Raw genomic sequence first — 19,828 nt, 5'->3', positions numbered from 1 at the left:
CCTCACAGGCAGGTTGCAGTGTAACATCAGAGGACACTGGGCCAATTGTACATTCTCAAACTGCACCACTTAGAACTAACTAAACAATGCAGAGATTATTTTTATATAATTGTATTCAATAACCGTAAGAAATTAAAGTGATTTGTAAATAGGAATACAGATTTGATTTAATGTTTTCATAAATATATTTTCCCCCCAGTTTGTCATAATTTTTACCCTCTCAAAGAACCGGAATCGAGAACCGAAAATAACTGGAATCGAAAAGCAGAACCGGAATCGTTAAAATCCAAACGATACCCACCCTGATGCAGTAAAATCTTACCGCTCACTTATAATACGATGGCAAAGAAGAAGATTCCAGTGGCCCCAATTTGTGTCCATTCTGGACAAGTGAAAAATGTATTCGGACAAGTAAACTCACTTGTCCATGGACAAGTACTCTCTAAAAACTTTTTCTCACACTGTAAGGTGCCCTTACTTGTGCCAAGTGTTAAAATCAAAATATGTATCAAAATTGCTCAATATCGAAAAGAGGAAATAAATATAATAATGTATAGTATTCATTTCCATATTATCACTACATACACAAACGTACTGCTTTCTCCCTCTTAATTTCATCAGCAGGCACTTTAAAAACAATCCTTAAAAGTACTGATGTCTTACCTTCAGTGTGAACAGTGACGTCAGAGCGATGGCAGCCCTCTCCTTAGTGATGGAGGTCCGAGGAAGCCCCTCCCACAGCATGGCGTCCTCCAGGTCCTTCTGCCTCAGCAGAGCGCGGGTCATCACAGGACCGACCTCTGTACTGCAGGGTTCAGGATCCACGAGCTCAGAGTCCGACTCCAACGGGGCCATGTCATCTAAGACCCCAGGGGGCGGGGCCGTGTGGAGGCTGAGGGTCTGAGGCGAGGGCTTGGGTTTGAGCTTCCTCAGCTTGGGTTGATGAGGCAGAGGTGACGGCTCTGGCTCGTTGAATCGCACTTTCAGGTGTTGTTTTCTTGGTTTTAGAGGTACAGGGAGAGGTGCTGTGTGCTCTGATGGAGTGGGGGCTGCTGGGATATGGAGTCCAGGTTGTTTCGGGAGCAGGTTTGACTCAGTAGGACTTAGAGAAGGTGTAGAACCTGGAGGTGGTTGTTCTCTGTTTTTCGGTTTTGGACCTCTCTTCAGCTTCTCTTTCCGGGGTTTCTTCGCCTCTTTGAGCGTGAGCTTGGGTCTCTTTGAGGGAGGGATGAATCCAGATATGAGGTCTGATGTGGGGGAGCTGGAGGTCTGTTTCTTCAGGACACTGTCGAGGGTCCGGACGTAGCTGGTGCTCCTGGTGGGCAGCTCGTACACCAGCGGCTCCACGGCAGACTGAGAGAAGCTGTCGGCTCGCTCCTCGATCAGCTTCGCTTCATTCTCCAGATACTCGTCCAACATGTCGCTGCAGAACGCAGACAGGTTCTTCTTTGGTGGGTCTGAACTGGGACCAGCTGCAGGACACAAGAAAAATATTAAGACAAAATGTTACACAACTTCACTGAGACAATTATTTATTTAAAGAGGTGCTTTTTTGGAGTGTTCCCTTTCCTGTAGTGGGTAATACAGGTTTTTGTGCATATGGTCTGCAAAGGCTAAAATCCCAAAGTTTACATTATTTATTAAGATTTTTGCAATTGTTTTTCTTGGTAATTCGTTTCAAGCTGTGATTACCTTCAGGTGTTGTTGGTGTCGGAGTGGGCGGAGCCTCTGATGGAGTGTATTTCTCTCTCCAACCTTTAATCTGAGTCACATCGGTCGTTTTTCCTGTTCTTGACACAAACGCTGCAGAAATAACTGGAAATAAGAAAACACCAGTAAGTTACTTCGCAAAAGCTGATTTGAGGATTTCTCCTACAGCGTAAAGGCACTTTTTTAAAGCTGAAAACGTCCTTCAGCTGCTTTAAAGTGGAGTAATGGAACTGATGCGTATGTTGTTTATGACGTAATCAAATCCAACTCTGATTTCAAATTTCAGTTCAAACTACGGCCCCGGGACCGCATTTAGCCCCTGGGCCGTAGTTTGGACACCCCTGATCTAAACCCAAGTTGGGTCATTATGAAGTACCTGGAGGTGGAGGCAGCTTCTTGGTCAGCGGCTCCAGAGAGACTCCAGGGGGGGGGATGGGCAGACGGACCCCCAGGTACTGCAGGTCTATGGCCAGAGTCGTATCCAGCTGATTCATCTTCAGACCCACTGAGTTTACAGAGAAAAAACAAGATTTTTCAGCAAAATGATATTCACATTGTCATATATTATAGTTTAAATATGTTTTTCCATCTTCCATTTTATCTACTGTAGTGTAATACACATACTTTAACATATTTATTTCTAAATGTTCCAAAATATGTCTTTGTTTTAATATATATATATATTTATTTCTACACTATAATGTGAGAAAACAAAAGGGTTTTAAATACTTCATTAAATACAGTCTGACGTACCTTCCTGCAGCACCGGATGGATCACCTGTCTGTGTCTCAGCAGCTTCAGGTCTCTCAGGAGAATCTTCTCGAAGGCAGCGATCCTCTCAATTTCCTCTGTTGTCTCTACTGAAGAAATAAATGTCTTGTTGTCCACTTTTCCTTAAACTAATGATCAGATCATTGAGCTTGTTGTCGAAATGTCTTGGACATGTTTAGCCAAGCTAAGTCCAAACAGCATCTTCCACATAATACAAATTGTATATTAGGTTTTTATAGCTTGTTTCTTTTTCTTGTTGGACTGAGCTTCTACGTCCCGTTAGATACCAGGTGGTGTTCAGCCATAAGCTAGCTATAGGTTCTGATAGCTTGCATAACGCTCTTGGTCCAGTTAACTTAGCTAGTAGTTCCAGGAAATTAGTCAGTTTCTAGTTTAGAGTTAGTTTGGTGTCAGTTTCTGGGTAGAATTAATTAAAGCTTCTAGTCCTATAAAATGTATGTTAACCTCTAGGTCTAGTGCAGGGGTGCCCAATACATCGATCGCAAGGGTAGTGTGGGTAGATCGCATGGCATTGAAAAAAAAAAAAAAAAAAAAAAAAAAAGCCTATCATCCATCCTTGCTATGGCATTAGCCACTTGATTGACGTACAGGTAAGCAAGTCTGAGTTGTATCGTGCCATACGGGTTCATGCAGTTATGAGGGGGCCTCACCTCCTCATCTGAAGTCGCAAATGCGGCGCACTATTATACGCTTATGCGGCGCAATTAGTGTAAGCGCGCCACAGTTTATCCGCCGTTTAGTCCACTAGCACCCCCTCCCCCCGCTCGCGACACAGACTGGGGAGGGGCGGCCCTGTAGGTAGATCACTTGGGCGTGGTCATTTTAAAAGTAGCTCCCAAGCTGAAAAAGTGTGGGCACCCCTGTGGCTTTAAGCTAGCCCTAGTACCTGTTAGTTTGTATTTGTTATGCTCTTTCCCTTGCTTCCAGTCTTTAGGCTAAGCTGGGGTAGACACATCCTTTCTCTGGTCCTTACACACAGATTAAACTGATATCCATATTCTTACTTTACCATTTATCTGCACATTTTAAACAATTGGAAAATGTAATATGATTTCAGTCACATGATCATTTCTGTGTTACCGTTCTCAGGTGTGTCAGTAGTTTGTTGTAGCACGGGTCCCTCAGGTGTTGTCTGAGGCTGTGAGTTCGGTCCATCGGAGGAGTCCGCAAGGTGAAGTTTGAGAGCCTCCTAAAATATGAGTTTGGTTTTAAATGTTCTGTAAAGTACATTGAGTAAGCCCCTTCATTACCAACCTGAATATTGGGTTACTGGTATAACTAGAGGCTCCATTGCCCCAAACAGGAACTAACTCGAAAAATGCTAAATATGCTTATAATATATCAATGTCTACTTGGAAAAACTTCTGAATCTTATCCTTGTTATCATCAAAGCATTTGTTTCTCGATTTATAAGGGCGCGTGTTAATATCGGCCAATGACTTCAATCTTGCCAACTCATGGCTGTATTTTAGGAACTGGATGCCAAAGACATAAAAATATATAACAGTAAGTTCTTACCTTTGAAGTGAATGAAATAAATAACTGCTCTTCTACTTCCTCCAGGTTGGGATGCATTCTACCGTATGAGGGATCAATATCTTGATCTACATCCGCTAACTTTCGCTGCCTGGACTTCTTCTTCTGCTGCTTGCAGGTTCTTTTGGCTGGAATTGGTTGCACCTGCGGAGAAGGCTCTTGTGCATTTGCTTCTGCTTTACCCGGCGGTGAGCTGGGAACGTCTATTGTCTCTGTGTTTGAAAACTCCATCCCGAGGTCATGATCGTTGGAGAAAAAGTACACAAGTTCGGCGATTGAAGGCGTAGGTGAGAGTTCATCTCCATCTAAGGAGGAAAAAGTTGGAGACAGCGGCAACTGAAGCGCGAGGGGGGACAATTGAGCAGGGAATGGCAGCAACTGTACGTTTTCTTGAAATGATGGACCAGCGTCAAGGGGAGCCATGGATGTGGAGGTGTCAATAACCTGTGGTTCAGATTGGGAGGGTGTTTGGGAAGGCAAAAAAGGTGAAGCAACCGACACTAAAGGTAGAGTCTCTGGTGTGGGCTGAAATGTAGTGAGTGAAGTTTCTATGTACGGCTTAGGTAGAGGTAACACTGTATGCCATTTGAACACAGATGCTTCGCTGTGCTGCAACTCCTCAGGAGATACTGCTTGTGGAGGTGGTTCAGAAGTACTGCAGTCAAATTCTAGAGCTAACGAGAGAGGCAGGGAAGGTAAAGGTTCTGGAGAGCTTGCAGGTGACAATTCCTCAAAAGCATATGAAGAACACTCAGGGTCAGGTAGCAAAGAATCAGACTTACTAGTAGGGGAGTCTGAAGGTAGTGTGGAGGAGTCATTGATGGTTTGGGTTTGGGAAAAGTTTGGGGCAGGTAACACCGTGTCATGGATGGGTGACCAAATAGGAGATTCAGGGGAGGTAGCAAGAGTTGACGAAATGGTGGATAAAGATGTCCCAAGCGTACAAAAGGGTTGATAAAAATGAGGTAACACTGGTGTACCATCTTGTCCCTCTAGGCTGTTGCATTCAGTTACTGAGACAGAGGTCAGGAAATCTTCAGTGCTTAGTCCGTTTGGGCCTGTAGTTGCATTGTCATCTAGACATGATGGACTGGACTGTTCATTGGTGGTTTGACCTGCTTGTCCTGCTTGTCCTATTTCATCCAGATGATGTTCACTAGTATGTCCAGAAGCCAGGTTGTTGTATTTTGTGATATCACCAGTAGGGTCTTTGGAAGGATCAGTTGCTTTAACGAAGGGGTCAGATTGTGGACATGTGGGAGCTGCAGCAGAACTCTTTGAATTAGATGAAAGTTCAGATGGGATTGCTTGGGGTGGAGAATCCAGCTTGCTCTTTGCCTTTTTAGATTTTGTTGAATGCTGCTTCAAAAAACGAGCAAGAGCTGGCAGAGGCAGGGGCACTGGACGTTTATGCTGCTTTTCTTTTCCCTCTGATAGAGCTTTGAGCTGATGTTGGTGGTCTGATTCGACCGAGGAGTTCTGGGAAACTGCTGGAGAATCATTATGTAACTCAGAACTATCAGTCCTTACGTTGTCTTTGCAGTTTGTTGAATTCAAAAGGTCCTTATTCTCCTTAACTTTCCTCTTTGTTTGAACAGTTTCACCGTTCTTTGCAGATGATGGGACACTATTTGTTTCGACAGATCTACTGTCCCTTCTGGGAACATCTTGTTCATTGCTTTTCAAAGCAGTGGTTTTAGTTTGGGTTTGCTCAGTTCTAGGAGAGGTGCCGTTTGTGATGGCCAGCTGCTCCACGTTGCATCTATGCAGTGAAACATGAGCCTCCCGGATAAGTTCTGAAAACAACTTCTGAGCTGGACGTGAATTGCTGGTGAAGGAAACAAAACAATAAAAAAATCCAATTAATGTCATAGGCATTATTGAGTGAAAAATAGACCACCATGTACTGTAGAACTAAGCTATGGCATGTCATCTGGTAAACAAGAAACAAAACAATAACAGCATTTGTAGTTAGCAAATTAGGCACCATCCCACAATCTTACAAAAGGACTTTAACACTACAGGTGCAATAGGCAGACATTTGCTGCGAACAGAAGCTCCATAAAAATTGTGGCAGTTCCCTTGACAGTGCAAAATCTTGTGGCACAACCTGAAGAAGATAAGAAACATTTCACTTTATGGAAATATTCTCTGAGGTCCTAAACACATGGGTTACCTCAAACTGAACCATCTAATATGAAGTCAACAAGTGAGGGAAAAGCTAATCCTCTTGGTAAATGGCTTTGACTAGAAAAATAATGCAGAGAAAGATATATTCTGGGGAATCAACTACTTGGTTGTTCGACAGTATAGTGGGCACAGGAATAACTGTTTTATCACAGCTTTGTATTCAAATCACGTGCCGAACACAAAACATGATTGCAATCTGAAGGATGATTGTGAGAACAGCGTGCTTGTAAATATATGCAAAGGTACCCATCAAAGTGCGAAGTTGTATGTGATACAATAATCCAACCGATGTGAGAGCAAACATGGTGTTGATTGAGTAAAAGTATCTTAAAAAAACGCATATTTAGCAACCTTTGATGACGACTAGAGGGAGCATGTAAGATGTGGTAGTTCACAAAATGACATCAGGTTATTAGATACAGAGCAATGAAACAACACCTGAGTCAATTCTTAAACATAGCCAACTTGCAAACTTGACATTTAGTACAATTGTGAAAAGCATGCCATCTTCTTTTACCAAGTGTAACTCTTACCCTGAACATTCCCCAGTCACACTGGCAGCTGACTGATCTTCATTTGTAGTGGACTTTTTCTGAAGATCACTAGAACCCGAAGGCTTTGCATCCACTGCTTTTAAGCTTTTAGGTTTATTGTTTGCAAGCAAAGACTTCAAGCTCTTTTTCAGGGGATGTTGCTCATTGGTTGTCGTGCCTCCACCTTTGTGCAAGTCTTTTTCAGAGTTCAACTTCAGTTTTAGGCCAAACGGACTGGAGCTCTCCTCCTTCAGTCCTTTAGCAAACGGATTGTAGTCAACTTTAAGCTGGGAAAGCTGTGGGTTTTGGTAAGCAGTGACTGCCATAAACTCAGTCTGGGGAAAAGTGAATGTCATAAGATTGCAACCCTTTAGATTGTCTTTTTCGGTTTGGATCACATGCAGCCTTGGCAAGTAGCGGTGCATCGGATGCAGGATGGTGTTCTCCTCTTGCTCTGAGACGTTGTTTGTGAGTTTCAGTTTGTAAAAGGACACTGGATTTTTCATCCAGTGTTCTCCTGTTGATGGAGACTCTGGGTGAGCGAATGGTTGACTCTTACCATGACTTTCTGCCTTTCCAGCAACTTGCCAGCTTTTGCCATTCCACTTGTAACGACTGATGTCTAAAAGTTGAATGTCCATGATCAAAGAATACTTCCTAGATGGCTGCAAGCCAGAGATGCGAAAACGGCAGTAGGGGAACATCCTGCTGCCTTGTTTAGTCACAATCATCTCTGTTCTGCATTTGAAAAACTCGTTCCACATGCCATTGTTGTCCAGCGTTACTTTGATACCTTTGCAGATGCTATCAGGTGAGAGGTTGTCTGGCTCAGGGGTTGAACTATACGGAAGCTTCACAGCAGCAAATCCACCAGCATTCCTAACCGGTTCTTTATATGGGTAAATGTTGGGTTTACCCATCATATCTGCCTCTTCAGTGGTTGCACAGTTGCTTTGCTCCATACCGCCTTCACTTGCCTTCCCTAGTGTCGGAACAAGAAAGCGGGAAGATGGATGGTCCGCGGCAGGTGCCGCAACAGGGCTGGTTGCCCCTTCCTGATGGAAAACCATTCCTTTTCGCTTCTTCTTAAAAGCCATGAACAGCTCCCAGACATCTAAAGGGCAGGAGGATCCCGCTTTTTATACATTTGTATGATGGTTTGGGACAGCATCCTAAAAAAGAAAATTAGCTGTAAAATTGGTTACAGCATTTTCAGTACACTGCACCATTAATCCCATATACTCCCTTTCTTTACCAACATAGTCAGAAGTTCAGAACAAGAGAGATAATTGTAGTTGTGTGTTGAAAGTGTCACAGTGTAGCATGAGAGCATGCACAGTTCAAGCCTCCACAACCACCAAGCTCTGGTGTCTCTTTTGGCCTTTGTGACTTAGATGAAGGGAGTCATACTGACTAGTTTATTCTGCTTTATTTTCAATACACTGCAAATTGAGCTTTGGGGGAATTATTTCTGCTATACATTTCAACCGGTGAGATTTAACTGAGCCACATTGTTGCAATGAATAAGATCTTTCTTCATAACCATCAACACAAACTGAAGTTAATCTCTATGGTCTTTAAAATAAATAGCTAATTTCATTGGTTTCAGAGGAGGAAACAACACCTACCTACACAACCTGTCCAGTGCTATATTCCCGCTGTTTAACAACCACCATTATCAAGGAGCAGTAAGTATTTATTTCTCGTCTTTGTTACTTTATCATTGTTAAGCTTGGATTTGGGTTCTGGGAAAAGGGTAAATACGCTATAGAGATCATAAAACATTTTTTATCCCAGACTGTAAACAGGCAATTTTTTCAGTAAATTGGCAATTTTTACCATGGCGCTCTATGGCGGTAGCTACATTTTTTAAGCCAGCCTCAAGTGGCCTTTCAAAGTACTGCAGGTTACGGTACTTCCGCTTGGTTAAAACTCCTGAACGCTAGCTAGCAGTATTGTAATCTATTTGAGTCATTTAATTTTTCTACTCCAACGAAATAAGTAAACTGAGACCGGAAGTACCTTAAGGGCGCACAACTTTTAAAACCTCATGTATGTTGTTGTGTTATTCAAAGTCTACTATGATATTGTATGCGATATATCGCAATACAACGCAATATGCTGAATAACAATTGTATCATGGTGCGTATTGGATTGCCAGGTTCTTGGCAATACTCAACCCTAGTAAGCAGTCATTTCATTTACCCTAAATATCAATATCACTCAGCATCCATATTTTGCTCTGTCACTATGTAAAGCAAATTACCAAGTAGTCGTGAGTATATTTATTTGTCAAGTCTTTATCTGTATGTTATTTTCGTGATGCTTGGATTTGGTTCTTTGAAATAGGGTAAATAAGTTATAAACTTTTAAACATTTCTTCAGTAACGTTGGCCATTTTACCATGCGTTTGTCCCATTTTTAAGCAAGTCTTAAGAAGCCATTTAAAGTACTGCAGGTTGTAATACTTACAACCTAGCTAGCTAGCAGTGTTGTAATCTACATTCAGTTGTTTAACTTGTTCTACTCTAACGTAATAAAGTAAACTGAGTCAGGAAGTACTTTAAGGACACAAAAATAAACTGTTAAAACCTGATGGACATGTTTATATTTAAAGCCTACTATGACATTGTTAGCGATATATCACAATACAACGCAATATATTGAATAACCATTGTATCAGAATACAATTACAGTAACTTCCCTAACCCTAAATATCCTTCATTATAACATGCTTAAACTAGATTTGTTGCCATTTAGCAGCATAGAAACTTAACAAAATTAAACATCTATTTTTAGTTTGACTAAGTTAAGGAAGATTGGTTGTAATACATTTAGAGTAACTCAACCAACCCTGAATATCCTTTAATATCACATGCTTTGACTACGCGATGTGTTGCCATGTTAGTCCATAAACTGAACTAAATGAAATGAAAAAAGAATGGTATGGCTAAATTAGGGAAAACTGGTCATGTTGGAATACATTTACAGTAAATTCACCAAACCCTGAATATCCTTAAAATTAGCACATGCTTAATGCCATGTAGCGGCATGACAACCTAACTATTAAAACACCTATTTTTAGTTTGGCTATGTTAAGGAAAACTAATGTTGCCAAAAGAAAACAATCCCTTTTGATTAGTGTCTTCTTGGTATGTTTAACTTTGAAGGCATAGCAGTTCTTACAGAGCCTGAAGCTAGCTAGCAGCAGCATCAGGCCTAATGCTGAGCCCAGTAATGGCTTCCCATGTAACACCAAACACTACAGTCTGTTTGGACCCACTGAGACCATGTGCAACACTAACAGCACACGGATTACCTTCTGCACGGTCCAACAGATCACGTATGTCGACGTTATGACATTAATCCACGTGTGTTTCCCGTCGTAAAAACCCAGTCGACATGGTGGAGGTTTTCTCAAATGAAGTCGGGGGAATAAGGCATGCGGTGTATTTGCACTGACGTCACCGCCCGTCTTCTTCGGTACTGCGCAGCCTCGGACGCCATCTTGCTGCTGCCACCTGGTTCAAAACTCGTCGGCATCAACACCCGGTCATATCGTCCGTTATCTGCGGGGGAAGAGCGGTGGAGCAGCGGGATGGTGTCTTTTGTTCCGTAGATGATTCTCTTCCTAATGGACTTTTTACTGGAATATCGTGACTTCCTGATGCTGCAAACAGACGCTACGACCGACAGTTATTTTCCTCATGTATACAGATTATAGTTACTTCCGGTGTTAGCTTCGTCAAAATGGAATACAACTGATTTTAAACACAGAGCCTAAAGAGGGAAGCTGGTGGGAATGTTTCCAGCAGGAGATGTATGGTCAAAACTACTGCAATATACGGGATATTCAAAACAACCAGATCCATGTGAAATGGAAGACGTTAGCAAGTGATTGGTGGGATTTCTTCAAAGATCATGGTGGATTTTAACTGAATACGTTGCATAAATGAGTTTAAAGCACTGTGGCAAAGAAACGGTTAACTCCGGTTTAAAACAGCCTCGGCTCATTACATGCCAATCTGGCCTCGCTTCTTGCTTGCTTACGGACTCTAAATTATTGTGGTGTTTCACAACATAGACTAGTATAATTTGAATGGGTTTTAAACAACTGTGCTTGAGATAATTGTGAGCCATTATACCGTATTTGACTGCTTATTTTCGGCCACATTTCAGACTGTAACAGCAGCAGCAGAACGAGACTCCATGATGTTTCCACCCAGCCAGATCCATGTACAATTTATGGAAGCGTTTAGCTTGTGATTTGTGGGACTTATTTACAGATCACGGGAGATTTAAACGGAATACATTACATATTTGCGTTTTAAACAATTGTGCTTGTGGTAGTCACGAGCTATGATTCAGTATTTGACTGCTCATGTTCGGCCACATTTCAGCAGACAGACTCCATGATGTTTCCACCCAGCTAGTGGAGAGTCTGAACGACACCGTTAATGTCGGCGTTATTTTAATACACGGCTCTTATATATACATATAGGCCTACCAAAATGGACACATGTCAATGGAAGTGATAAGTTTCAATGTGGTTATCGGTGCGATATTTTTTCGGACCCACGGACCGCAATGGAGAAATGTTTCCCCTCTCTGCTACAAACAAAGGGATCAGCAGCCACGATGGAGCTGCTGGTTGTGGCCTAACGTCAACCGAACTACATCGGTTTAAATACATTATATATTTGCATACAGATAGTACACACAACTAGCTACTCACATAATGAATAAAACACTACATTTATATCTGAAATTAAGTGTTTGTCTGTCAACCGGCAATGTTTATCATGTTACTTTTAACAACCGCAGCATTTTGGGGACTATTTTTGCGTGATTATTTTTGAAGAATAACGTTATAGATTTGAACCTAACTGACTACAACCGTCTTCGTTTAATTTGAATGTAACGGTAGCCAACTAACCCAAGCCCTGGCGTACACGTATATTGCGGCAAGGGATTGGATTACGGCGCATGCGCATACGGAAAATTGATTGAATTCTTACGTTTGTTTTGTTTTTCATCATTTGTTTCATTTTACGTTATCCTCAGTCCGAGAGCCGATGTATAAAGGTAAATACAAAATGAACTACAGTGACATTCAGCGAACTGTTTGCTCCCAGGCTAACAGCATTCTAGGCTTTATTGAACCAGGTAGTTAGCAGGTTTGCTCTTAGCCAGGTGACTGATGCTAATGCTGCTACTGTTCAGACAAAGGCCGTCCTGATGACGTCACGCACTAAAATCAATAAACCCACGTGAGCTCCTAATTGATCGTCTTGCAGAGGTGTGTGTGTGTTTATAGTCCTTTGTATTTATATTGAGCAAATTGCAGTGATGTAATCGAGCACTGTACGACATGAAATACATTCAAATGCAAACATGCTAACATTTTACTGCATTGTATATAATATAATGTACCAGCTAAATAGACTGGCTGCATAGTGTGTCCATTATGTTTTATCCTTTAGATTTTCATGATTATTACATGAGATTATTACTACTAAGAATACAATTTAAGAATGCATGACTTATACTTGTAGCAGTATATTAAAAGGTCTTAAAACTTCTACTGACACTGGTCTTTTATGACATTTATTTGTTTATCGCTCCAAAAATAGCCCTAAAGTTGGTGAACGTGTCCCACACTGTGACACGGAGGACTCATGATGGTGAGAGCCTTTCCGGATCCCTCTGAAGAGAGAGAGCTCTTTGTAGGACGACATGTCGCAGTGACTCGGATTATCCCAGGAATCAAACAAGAAACAGACATGCTGAGAAAATAATAATAGCATTGACAAACACCTTTTAAGAGAGTGTATATCTAGATGTATTCAGACTCGTGTTACATGTAAAGAGGTTGGTTTACAGTGAGATGAGACCATATTGATCCCCAAGGGGAAATTCAGGTGCAGCAGCAAAAAGACAGAAATAAGTAGACACATTCAGAAGTATACACAACTACTTTATAAAAGAAGTATGGAATAGTTCATCACACAAGATAATTGAAGACGAGGTAGGTGACATGAAAATAATATTAAATAAAAGGGGAAATCAAATTAATAAAAAATAAAGTAGCGTTCAGGGCAAGAAAAGGTAAATTTAGGGTTCAGATGAATTCACATTTTCCAAAAGTAGTAGATATATGCATTGTACTCTTACTACACTACATGTATTTAATACCTTTAGTTACTTGTGTGTTAAATCAGACTTTAGTTCCACCTGGAGTAAATTCACAAGCTACCCTGCAGTATACAAAGTCATTCAAACTAGCTGCACCTTTACCAGCTTTGAGAACACTTTAATGATCAATCATTATAAAACAGATCATATATATTATTCTGAAATGGACCAATCTGCACAATGACTACTTTAACTATATTTTGATGATAATACTTTTCTTCTTTAACTTGAAGAACATTTTGAATGCAGGACTTTTACTGTAACAGAGTATTCCTACACTCTGGTACTTCTACTTTTACTCAAGTACAAGATCTGAGTACTTCTACTTTTACTCAAGTACAAGATCTGAGTACTTCTACTGTTACTCAAGTACAAGACCTGAGTACTTCTTCCACCTCTGTATTTATGAAGAACATTTACTAAAGGACACTTTTATATCAGGAAGCGAATGTGCTTTTATGTTTGTAACATTGTGTTTCTCGTCTCTTCATAGTGAGTGATGTATTATTTTTCAGGTGATGGGTCAACAGCTGACTAGTGGATTAACGGTAACAGTGTGAAACAATACAAAATAAATCAATGTGACACAAATAACACTTTATTCATTCATCACGAGTCTCAAATAATCTCTGTACAGATCTGAAGTCAGTGGTAGACAGACAGGTGAGGACTTCAGTGTGTGACTACATCAACATACAAAACGTCAGGTACATTAAAACACACGGTCCCTTGATATCCGGACATGAGGGGTGCCGACAGACAAGTCGAGGTAAAGTTATATTTAATTATCAGGGCGGAAAATAAACTGTTTTACAGTCAGAGCTATAAACCAACATTACGTCCAGATTTCTACATACATAATTACATCTCTATACATCCTATAGTTAAGAGAAAAGGGTGTACAGTGTTCACATGACATGCTTCAAGTAATTAAAAACATTAACAGCTTTAATTCAATGTTAGAGAGTCTGGAAATGTCCAAGTGAGTCATTTTAGAGCAGAATTCAAATATGCACAACTTTATTTACAACAGGGCCGGATCAACACATTGCAGGGGCCGTAATGGTGCCGTGGGCCCCTAATGGCCCCCCCATTGCCCACACTCTGTTCACTGTGCATGTATTAAACACACATCTATTAGGTGAAATGCACAGTACAAACTTAAATACAAAATCCCCTAAAAGTTAGTTGCAATGAGTATGAAAATCATGCCTAAATGTAATTAGTGCTGCAATGATTATTTGAAACTTCGATAAATCATTTCTATGAAAATAGTAGAAAAATTACGTTTTAGGGGGACAACACGTGATGAATAATTTCATCAGTTAATTTAAAGAGGATTTATTCATAGTAATCAAATAATCGTTGCAGCGCTAATACATTAAAGTAGCTCTAAGTTCTTGTGTTTTTGGCCAACAATTAAAAAAATGTCAGGTTTTGTACCATAGGCAACAAAATGACATATTTTCACATTAAAACTCTTGCCGTTTTGACAATTGTGCTTTAAAAAAATGACATCTTTCTAACTAAACATTTTTAAATCATGAATAAATAATGTCATGTTTCTGCTCTAAAAATTGAAATGACAAATTCTTCCTGAAAACGGAAGAAATGCCAACATTTGAACCAGTCTTCAAATGTCTTACAAGTTACTGACCTTAATTTAGAGTGATGCAAGACACTGAAAAGCACCTAATTGGATAAATAAGCACATTTATTAATAATATTTGAGCCAAATCCATATCCAAATATAAGCAGATTACAATTTCAGTTGAGTGACAAATTGCTTTAGTAACCGGAAAGACTGGGACTCAGATATAATGTTAACTTTTTCTATTATTTTAATGTACACGTCAAAACGTGAATAATAACGCTTATCAGAAACACAAAATGAAGGTGAATAAAGTTGAATTAAACTAAAATATTGTCAAGCTAGTGTCTGTGAAAAGATCAACGATCCCTTGAACTCCTGACGCAAGTGAAACAAGATTCACACGGTTCATTCAGCGCTTCAGATTAGTAGAAGCTTCCTGTCACCACGAGTTAGATAGACTGAAGACTAACCAGTCACTTAACAGGAAAACTAGTTAGGAAGCAATGCATGGAGATTGGACAAAAGTCTGTTCACATGGTTTTAAGTTATACTTACTGGCTGTTGAAGCTTATAGACTTAATGAGAAAAAAGATATTGTATCCAAAGTAGTTATTTTGAGAATGTTTTTCGTTATAATGAGATAATGATGGTTTAATGCATGAAAAGTGCTTCCAGAGAGGGTCGTCCATCAGTGTCAAACGTTCACCAGTCAAATGTTGATACAGAAAGTTATTGCACTTAAATGAATACTTTGATATTTTGGTGAATATATAACAACCTCCACTCTTTTGCCTTTAGGCTGTCAAGTAGATTTGAACTGGCCGCATCAATGTCTACAGGGTTCACAGGGGAAGGTTTGGGGAGAGGATTAACGGGCCAAATGGGATTTTAGTTTTGGGGATCTGATAAAAAATAGATTTCTAAGAGATCTAAGAAGTCAGTATTCTGAAGAAAAAAAAAGTAAGACTTCCGAGGAAAAGTCAGAATTCTAAGAAGCAGTCAGAATTTTGAGAAAAAGTCAGGATTCCAAAAAAAGTCAGAATTTTAAGAAACAGTCAGAATCCCCCAAAAAGTCAGAATAAAAAAAGAAGAAGTCAGAATTAAAGAAAAAGTCAGAATTCTAAATTCAATCCCAGGACGCAAAAGAAAAAAAAAAATCTGTCATAAGTCCGATCTAAAAAATAAATAGATCACATGTGGCCCTTATCCTCTATTGAAGTTGACGATATAAAACATTAGCATACTTTAGGTGTAGAGAAATGTCTCGGATATGCTGATCGAGTAGACCTGATTTTCACATTGTTCAAAGGCCAAGAATATCATAAATAATATGGATCATTATCACAAACACTCATTTTAGAAGCTTGCATGAAAAATGTGTCATGCTCTCATTTCACATCTGAACTTTAATCTTTCATTCCTGCTTTTTTACGATATAAAATTGTTTCTTTTAACATTTACATCTATTGCACGGTATTTCACTTTTTCCTTTACGTGCGCGGACAAATCAATTATAATAAAATAACTCTATAATATCGACTAAATCCAGTGTAAGTCGGCTCCTAGTTAAGGTAAATTCCTAATAAAATAAAAAAATAAGGTGGCTACTTAATATTTTTCCTGTTGCTTGTGTTTTAAATGTGAAACTGACAGCATTATTTAGGGTCGAGGTTCAATTCATAATGAACTGTTAGACCAAAAAAGGCTCAAAGCATATTGTTTGTTTAGTTATTGTACAAAAAGTGCATTGTGACCATTCGTAGAAACAGGTTCCTCGTGTGCCTCGTACATTTCTGGATAAGAGCAGTTATTTGATAAATAGATGAATGACACGTGATTTTATGGATGCTGACCTGAATGAAAACAGAAAAGGAACTGAGTCGTGTTGACTATCAGCAAAGCAGCTATTTCTATTATCAAACTTGTTACGATAATAACATGCTATTGACCTGATATTATTATTAACGGCTGGTTGAGTGATTTCAATCCTTTCTTTGAAACTCTTCCTGCACCTTTGAGCTTTCAGACCCAGTCGTACACAGAGTATCAGTGTGTTATTTGAAGTACTGACCTAAATCAAAAACATAAAAACTTAAGGCTTTATGATTTAAAACTGACCTGATGCATGTTCATTTTAGAAAAGCGGCTTTTGCTTTTATCAAACATTGTAAAATGATATTACACTGATCTTATTATTATTATTGACTGCTGTTAGGGTGATTTCAATCCTTTTTGTGAGCACCGAACTCCCCCTGCTTTAAGTCCCAGCAGAACACGGAGTATCAGTGAGTTGACTGATTGTGTGCCGGGCTCTGTACCTTCAGCAGAGAGAATCCATCCCGTCTCCACCCGCCTACTGCTGCTCAGCGCCACAAATCAAGCGTCCCTCTCTGATTACTAAACAAGTCCAATCAGAGCAGCGCTGTGATTTTTCAGACGTTAATGACGGTGTCGTCCTCATCGTCTCTGCCATCCTCCTGTAACGTGTCCCCTCTGTTTCCAGATCCTTCCTCCTCCTCCTCCTCTTCCTCAGGGGCTCCACAGGGGCCGATGATGTACCTGTAGTCTCCGCCGATAGCGAGGGCGACCCCTGACCCCACCATCAGCCAGTCTTTCTCCTCTTCCTCCGCTCGGATCTGCCATGGGATGCTCCAGCTCTGGTTCCCCGCCTCCATCCCCTTCCCCTGACATCCGACCCCCCCGTCGGCCCCACATCCTCCTCCAGGCTCCCCCTCCTCCCCCTCCAGGTTGACGTAGAGCAGAGGCTCCTTCAGCGGGGGGCCGGGGGACAGGCTGCCCCCAAGAGCCTCCACCTGGCCAATCAGGTGCTGGAAACTGGGCCGACATTTAGGGACGGGACTCCAGCAGCTGTGCATGATCTCATAACTGACAGGAGGAGATGATGAGGAAGAGAGGATGAGGAGAAGAAGAAGGATAGGTGGAAGAAACATGATAACAGTTACTACAAGGGTTCCTACATTCAACATTCAATACTTTGAATTTAATTTAAATGAATGAAACCAGTACCAATGTCATCGCTAGCTAGTAGAAACAGCTGCCCCGAGCATCCTGATTTGTGGGACATTAATGCAGGAGGTGTTGTGTACAAATATCCAAAAGGGGTGTGTGTGTGTGCGTGTGTGTGTGTGTCTCTTTTTTTAGATCAATGATTTAAAATGCCTCTTATAGCTTGAAAGTTACTTGTTAGCGTGTGAAGTTTGGTAGAATAGTGTACATTTAGCTCACAAAAACGTTGACAAAATCTGTTCACTAAGACAATATGGCACCAACGTCAAACATTAACAGTCACTATATAAAGTATTGTTGCTGAAAAGCCACAAATAAAATGTATGACATCAACGCTGACGGGGAAAAGCAGTGACCAGGTGAAAAAGTGTGTGTAATATAATAAATATGTTTCAGACTCACATGTCGTCTCTGCAGTCCGGAGGTTTCTTCAGTCGCTCTCCTTTGATCAGATACTCGTAGATCTCGGAGTTCTCCACGCCGGGGTACGGAGTCTGACCTCGAGTCATGATCTCCCACATCGCCACGCCAAACGCCCACTGACACACATAAATCAAAAAATATAGAATGATGCATTTCCATGTCATTCATAACTGAAAAGCATTAACTGAATAACTACATAGAAACTCAAAAAGAGACACTAAGTGAACTCAAATGACACATAATGACCACGAAGAGGCACACATCAAAATGAAATGACTAAAAAGAGACTCATAATGACCACGAATGGAAAGAAGAACCAGAAAGAGACTATGAACTAACTTAACTGAAAATAAACCAAACGACCAAAAAGAGACTTAGATGACATCCGATAGAAAATAATTTTTGTAAAATGACAGTAAAAAATAAAGTTGTCTGTGAATGTATGTGAGTATATGTATGAATGAGTGTGAGTGTGCGTGTTTGTCAGTGTGTGTGTGTGTGTGTGTGTGTGTGTGTGTGTGTGTGAGTGAGTGAGTGAGTGAGTTCAAGGCTTTTATTTGTCATACGTACATAGCTGCAGTGTAGTTGTGTCGATGAAAATCTTAGGTCACAGTGTGTGTGTGTGTCTGTGAGTGTGTGTGTGTGAGTATATGTATGAATGAGTGTGAGTGTTTGTCAGTGTGTGTGTGTGTGTGTGTGTGTGTGTGTGTGTGTGTGTGTGTGTGTGTGTGTGTGTGTGTGTGTGTGTGTGTGTGTGTGTGTTCAAGGTTTTTATTTGTCATACGTACATAGCTGCAGTGTAGTTATGTTGATGAAAATCTTAGGTCGGTCACAGTGTGTGTGTGTGTGTGTGTGTGTGTGTGTGTGTGAGTGTGTGTGTGAGTGTGTGTGTGTGTCAGTACCACGTCGCTCTGTGTAGTGTACACGTTGTCTGCGAGGCTCTCCAGAGCGATCCACTTCACAGGGAGTTTAGAGACTGAACCCTGTCTGTAGTAATCTCCACTGTAGATCTTCTTAGAGAGACCGAAGTCTGCCACACACACCGTCATGTTCTCATTCAGCCTGCAACACACACACACACACACACACACATTTATTGGTGATTTCAATAAGACAATACAAGCATGTTTCTGTCTGTTTGGGGAAGCGTGGACTGAAAGCCTGACTGTCAATCATAAAGCCTCCATGTGATGTTCAGGTGTTTCTGTTTTTAAATATTTAGATTTGTTGCTGGTTGGTGGACTCAGTGAGCTGGTTGGTGGACTCCGTGAGCTGGTTGGTGGACTCCGTGAGCTGATTGGTGGACTCCGTGAGCTGGTTGGTGGACTCAGTGAGCTGGTTGGTGGACTCAGTGAGCTGGTTGGTGGACTCAGTGAGCCGATTGGTGGACTCAGTGAGCTGGTTGGTGGACTCCGTGAGCTGGTTGGTGGACTCCGTGACCTGGTTGGTGGACTCCGTGAGCTGGTTGGTGGACTCCGTGAGCTGGTTGGTGGACTCCGTGAGCTGGTTGGTGGACTCCGTGAGCTGGTTGGTGGACTCAGTGAGCTGGTTGGTGGACTCAGTGAGCTGGTTGGTGGACTCAGTGAGCTGGTTGGTGGACTCAGTGAGCTGGTTGGTGGACTCAGTGAGCTGGTTGGTGGACTCTGTGAGCTGATTGGTGGACTCTGTGAGCTGATTGGTGGACTCTGTGAGCTGGTTGGTGGACTCTGTGAGCTGATTGGTGGACTCTGTGAGCTGGTTGGTGGACTCTGTGAGCTGGTTGGTGGACTCCGTGAGCTGATTGGTGGACTCTGTGAGCTGATTGGTGGACTCACATGCAGTTCCTGG

General features: G+C 41.1%; 2 protein-coding genes across 2 annotated transcripts; both read right to left on the bottom strand.

The window, feature by feature from the left end:
• Positions 1–663: 663 nt before the first annotated feature.
• Positions 664–12,977, bottom strand: LOC104943758 (T-box transcription factor TBX6-like; the record flags this gene model as incomplete). The annotated part of the gene is made up of 8 exons (XM_010769224.1): positions 10,082–12,977; positions 6,763–7,934; positions 4,022–5,867; positions 3,584–3,692; positions 2,464–2,568; positions 2,087–2,215; positions 1,693–1,815; positions 664–1,472 (listed from the first exon to the last, which is right to left on the bottom strand). Coding segments are annotated over exons 2-8 (4,218 nt in total), but the record flags the coding sequence as incomplete, so codon positions are not given.
• Positions 12,978–16,983: 4,006 nt separating this feature from the next.
• LOC104943757 (tyrosine-protein kinase receptor TYRO3-like) lies at positions 16,984–19,238 on the bottom strand. Its single transcript, XM_010769223.1, has 3 exons — positions 18,904–19,238; positions 17,981–18,117; positions 16,984–17,437 (listed from the first exon to the last, which is right to left on the bottom strand). The coding sequence occupies exons 1-3, from the start codon at positions 19,048–19,050 to the stop codon at positions 16,984–16,986; spliced, it is 738 nt and encodes a 245-aa protein (XP_010767525.1). The 5' UTR covers positions 19,051–19,238.
• Positions 19,239–19,828: the final 590 nt, after the last annotated feature.

Source organism: Notothenia coriiceps, unplaced genomic scaffold, assembly GCF_000735185.1.
Source record: "Notothenia coriiceps isolate Sejong01 unplaced genomic scaffold, NC01 NC01_scaffold00006725, whole genome shotgun sequence".
Classification (NCBI taxonomy): domain Eukaryota; kingdom Metazoa; phylum Chordata; class Actinopteri; order Perciformes; family Nototheniidae; genus Notothenia; species Notothenia coriiceps.
This window is presented reverse-complemented; position numbering and strand designations above follow the sequence as displayed.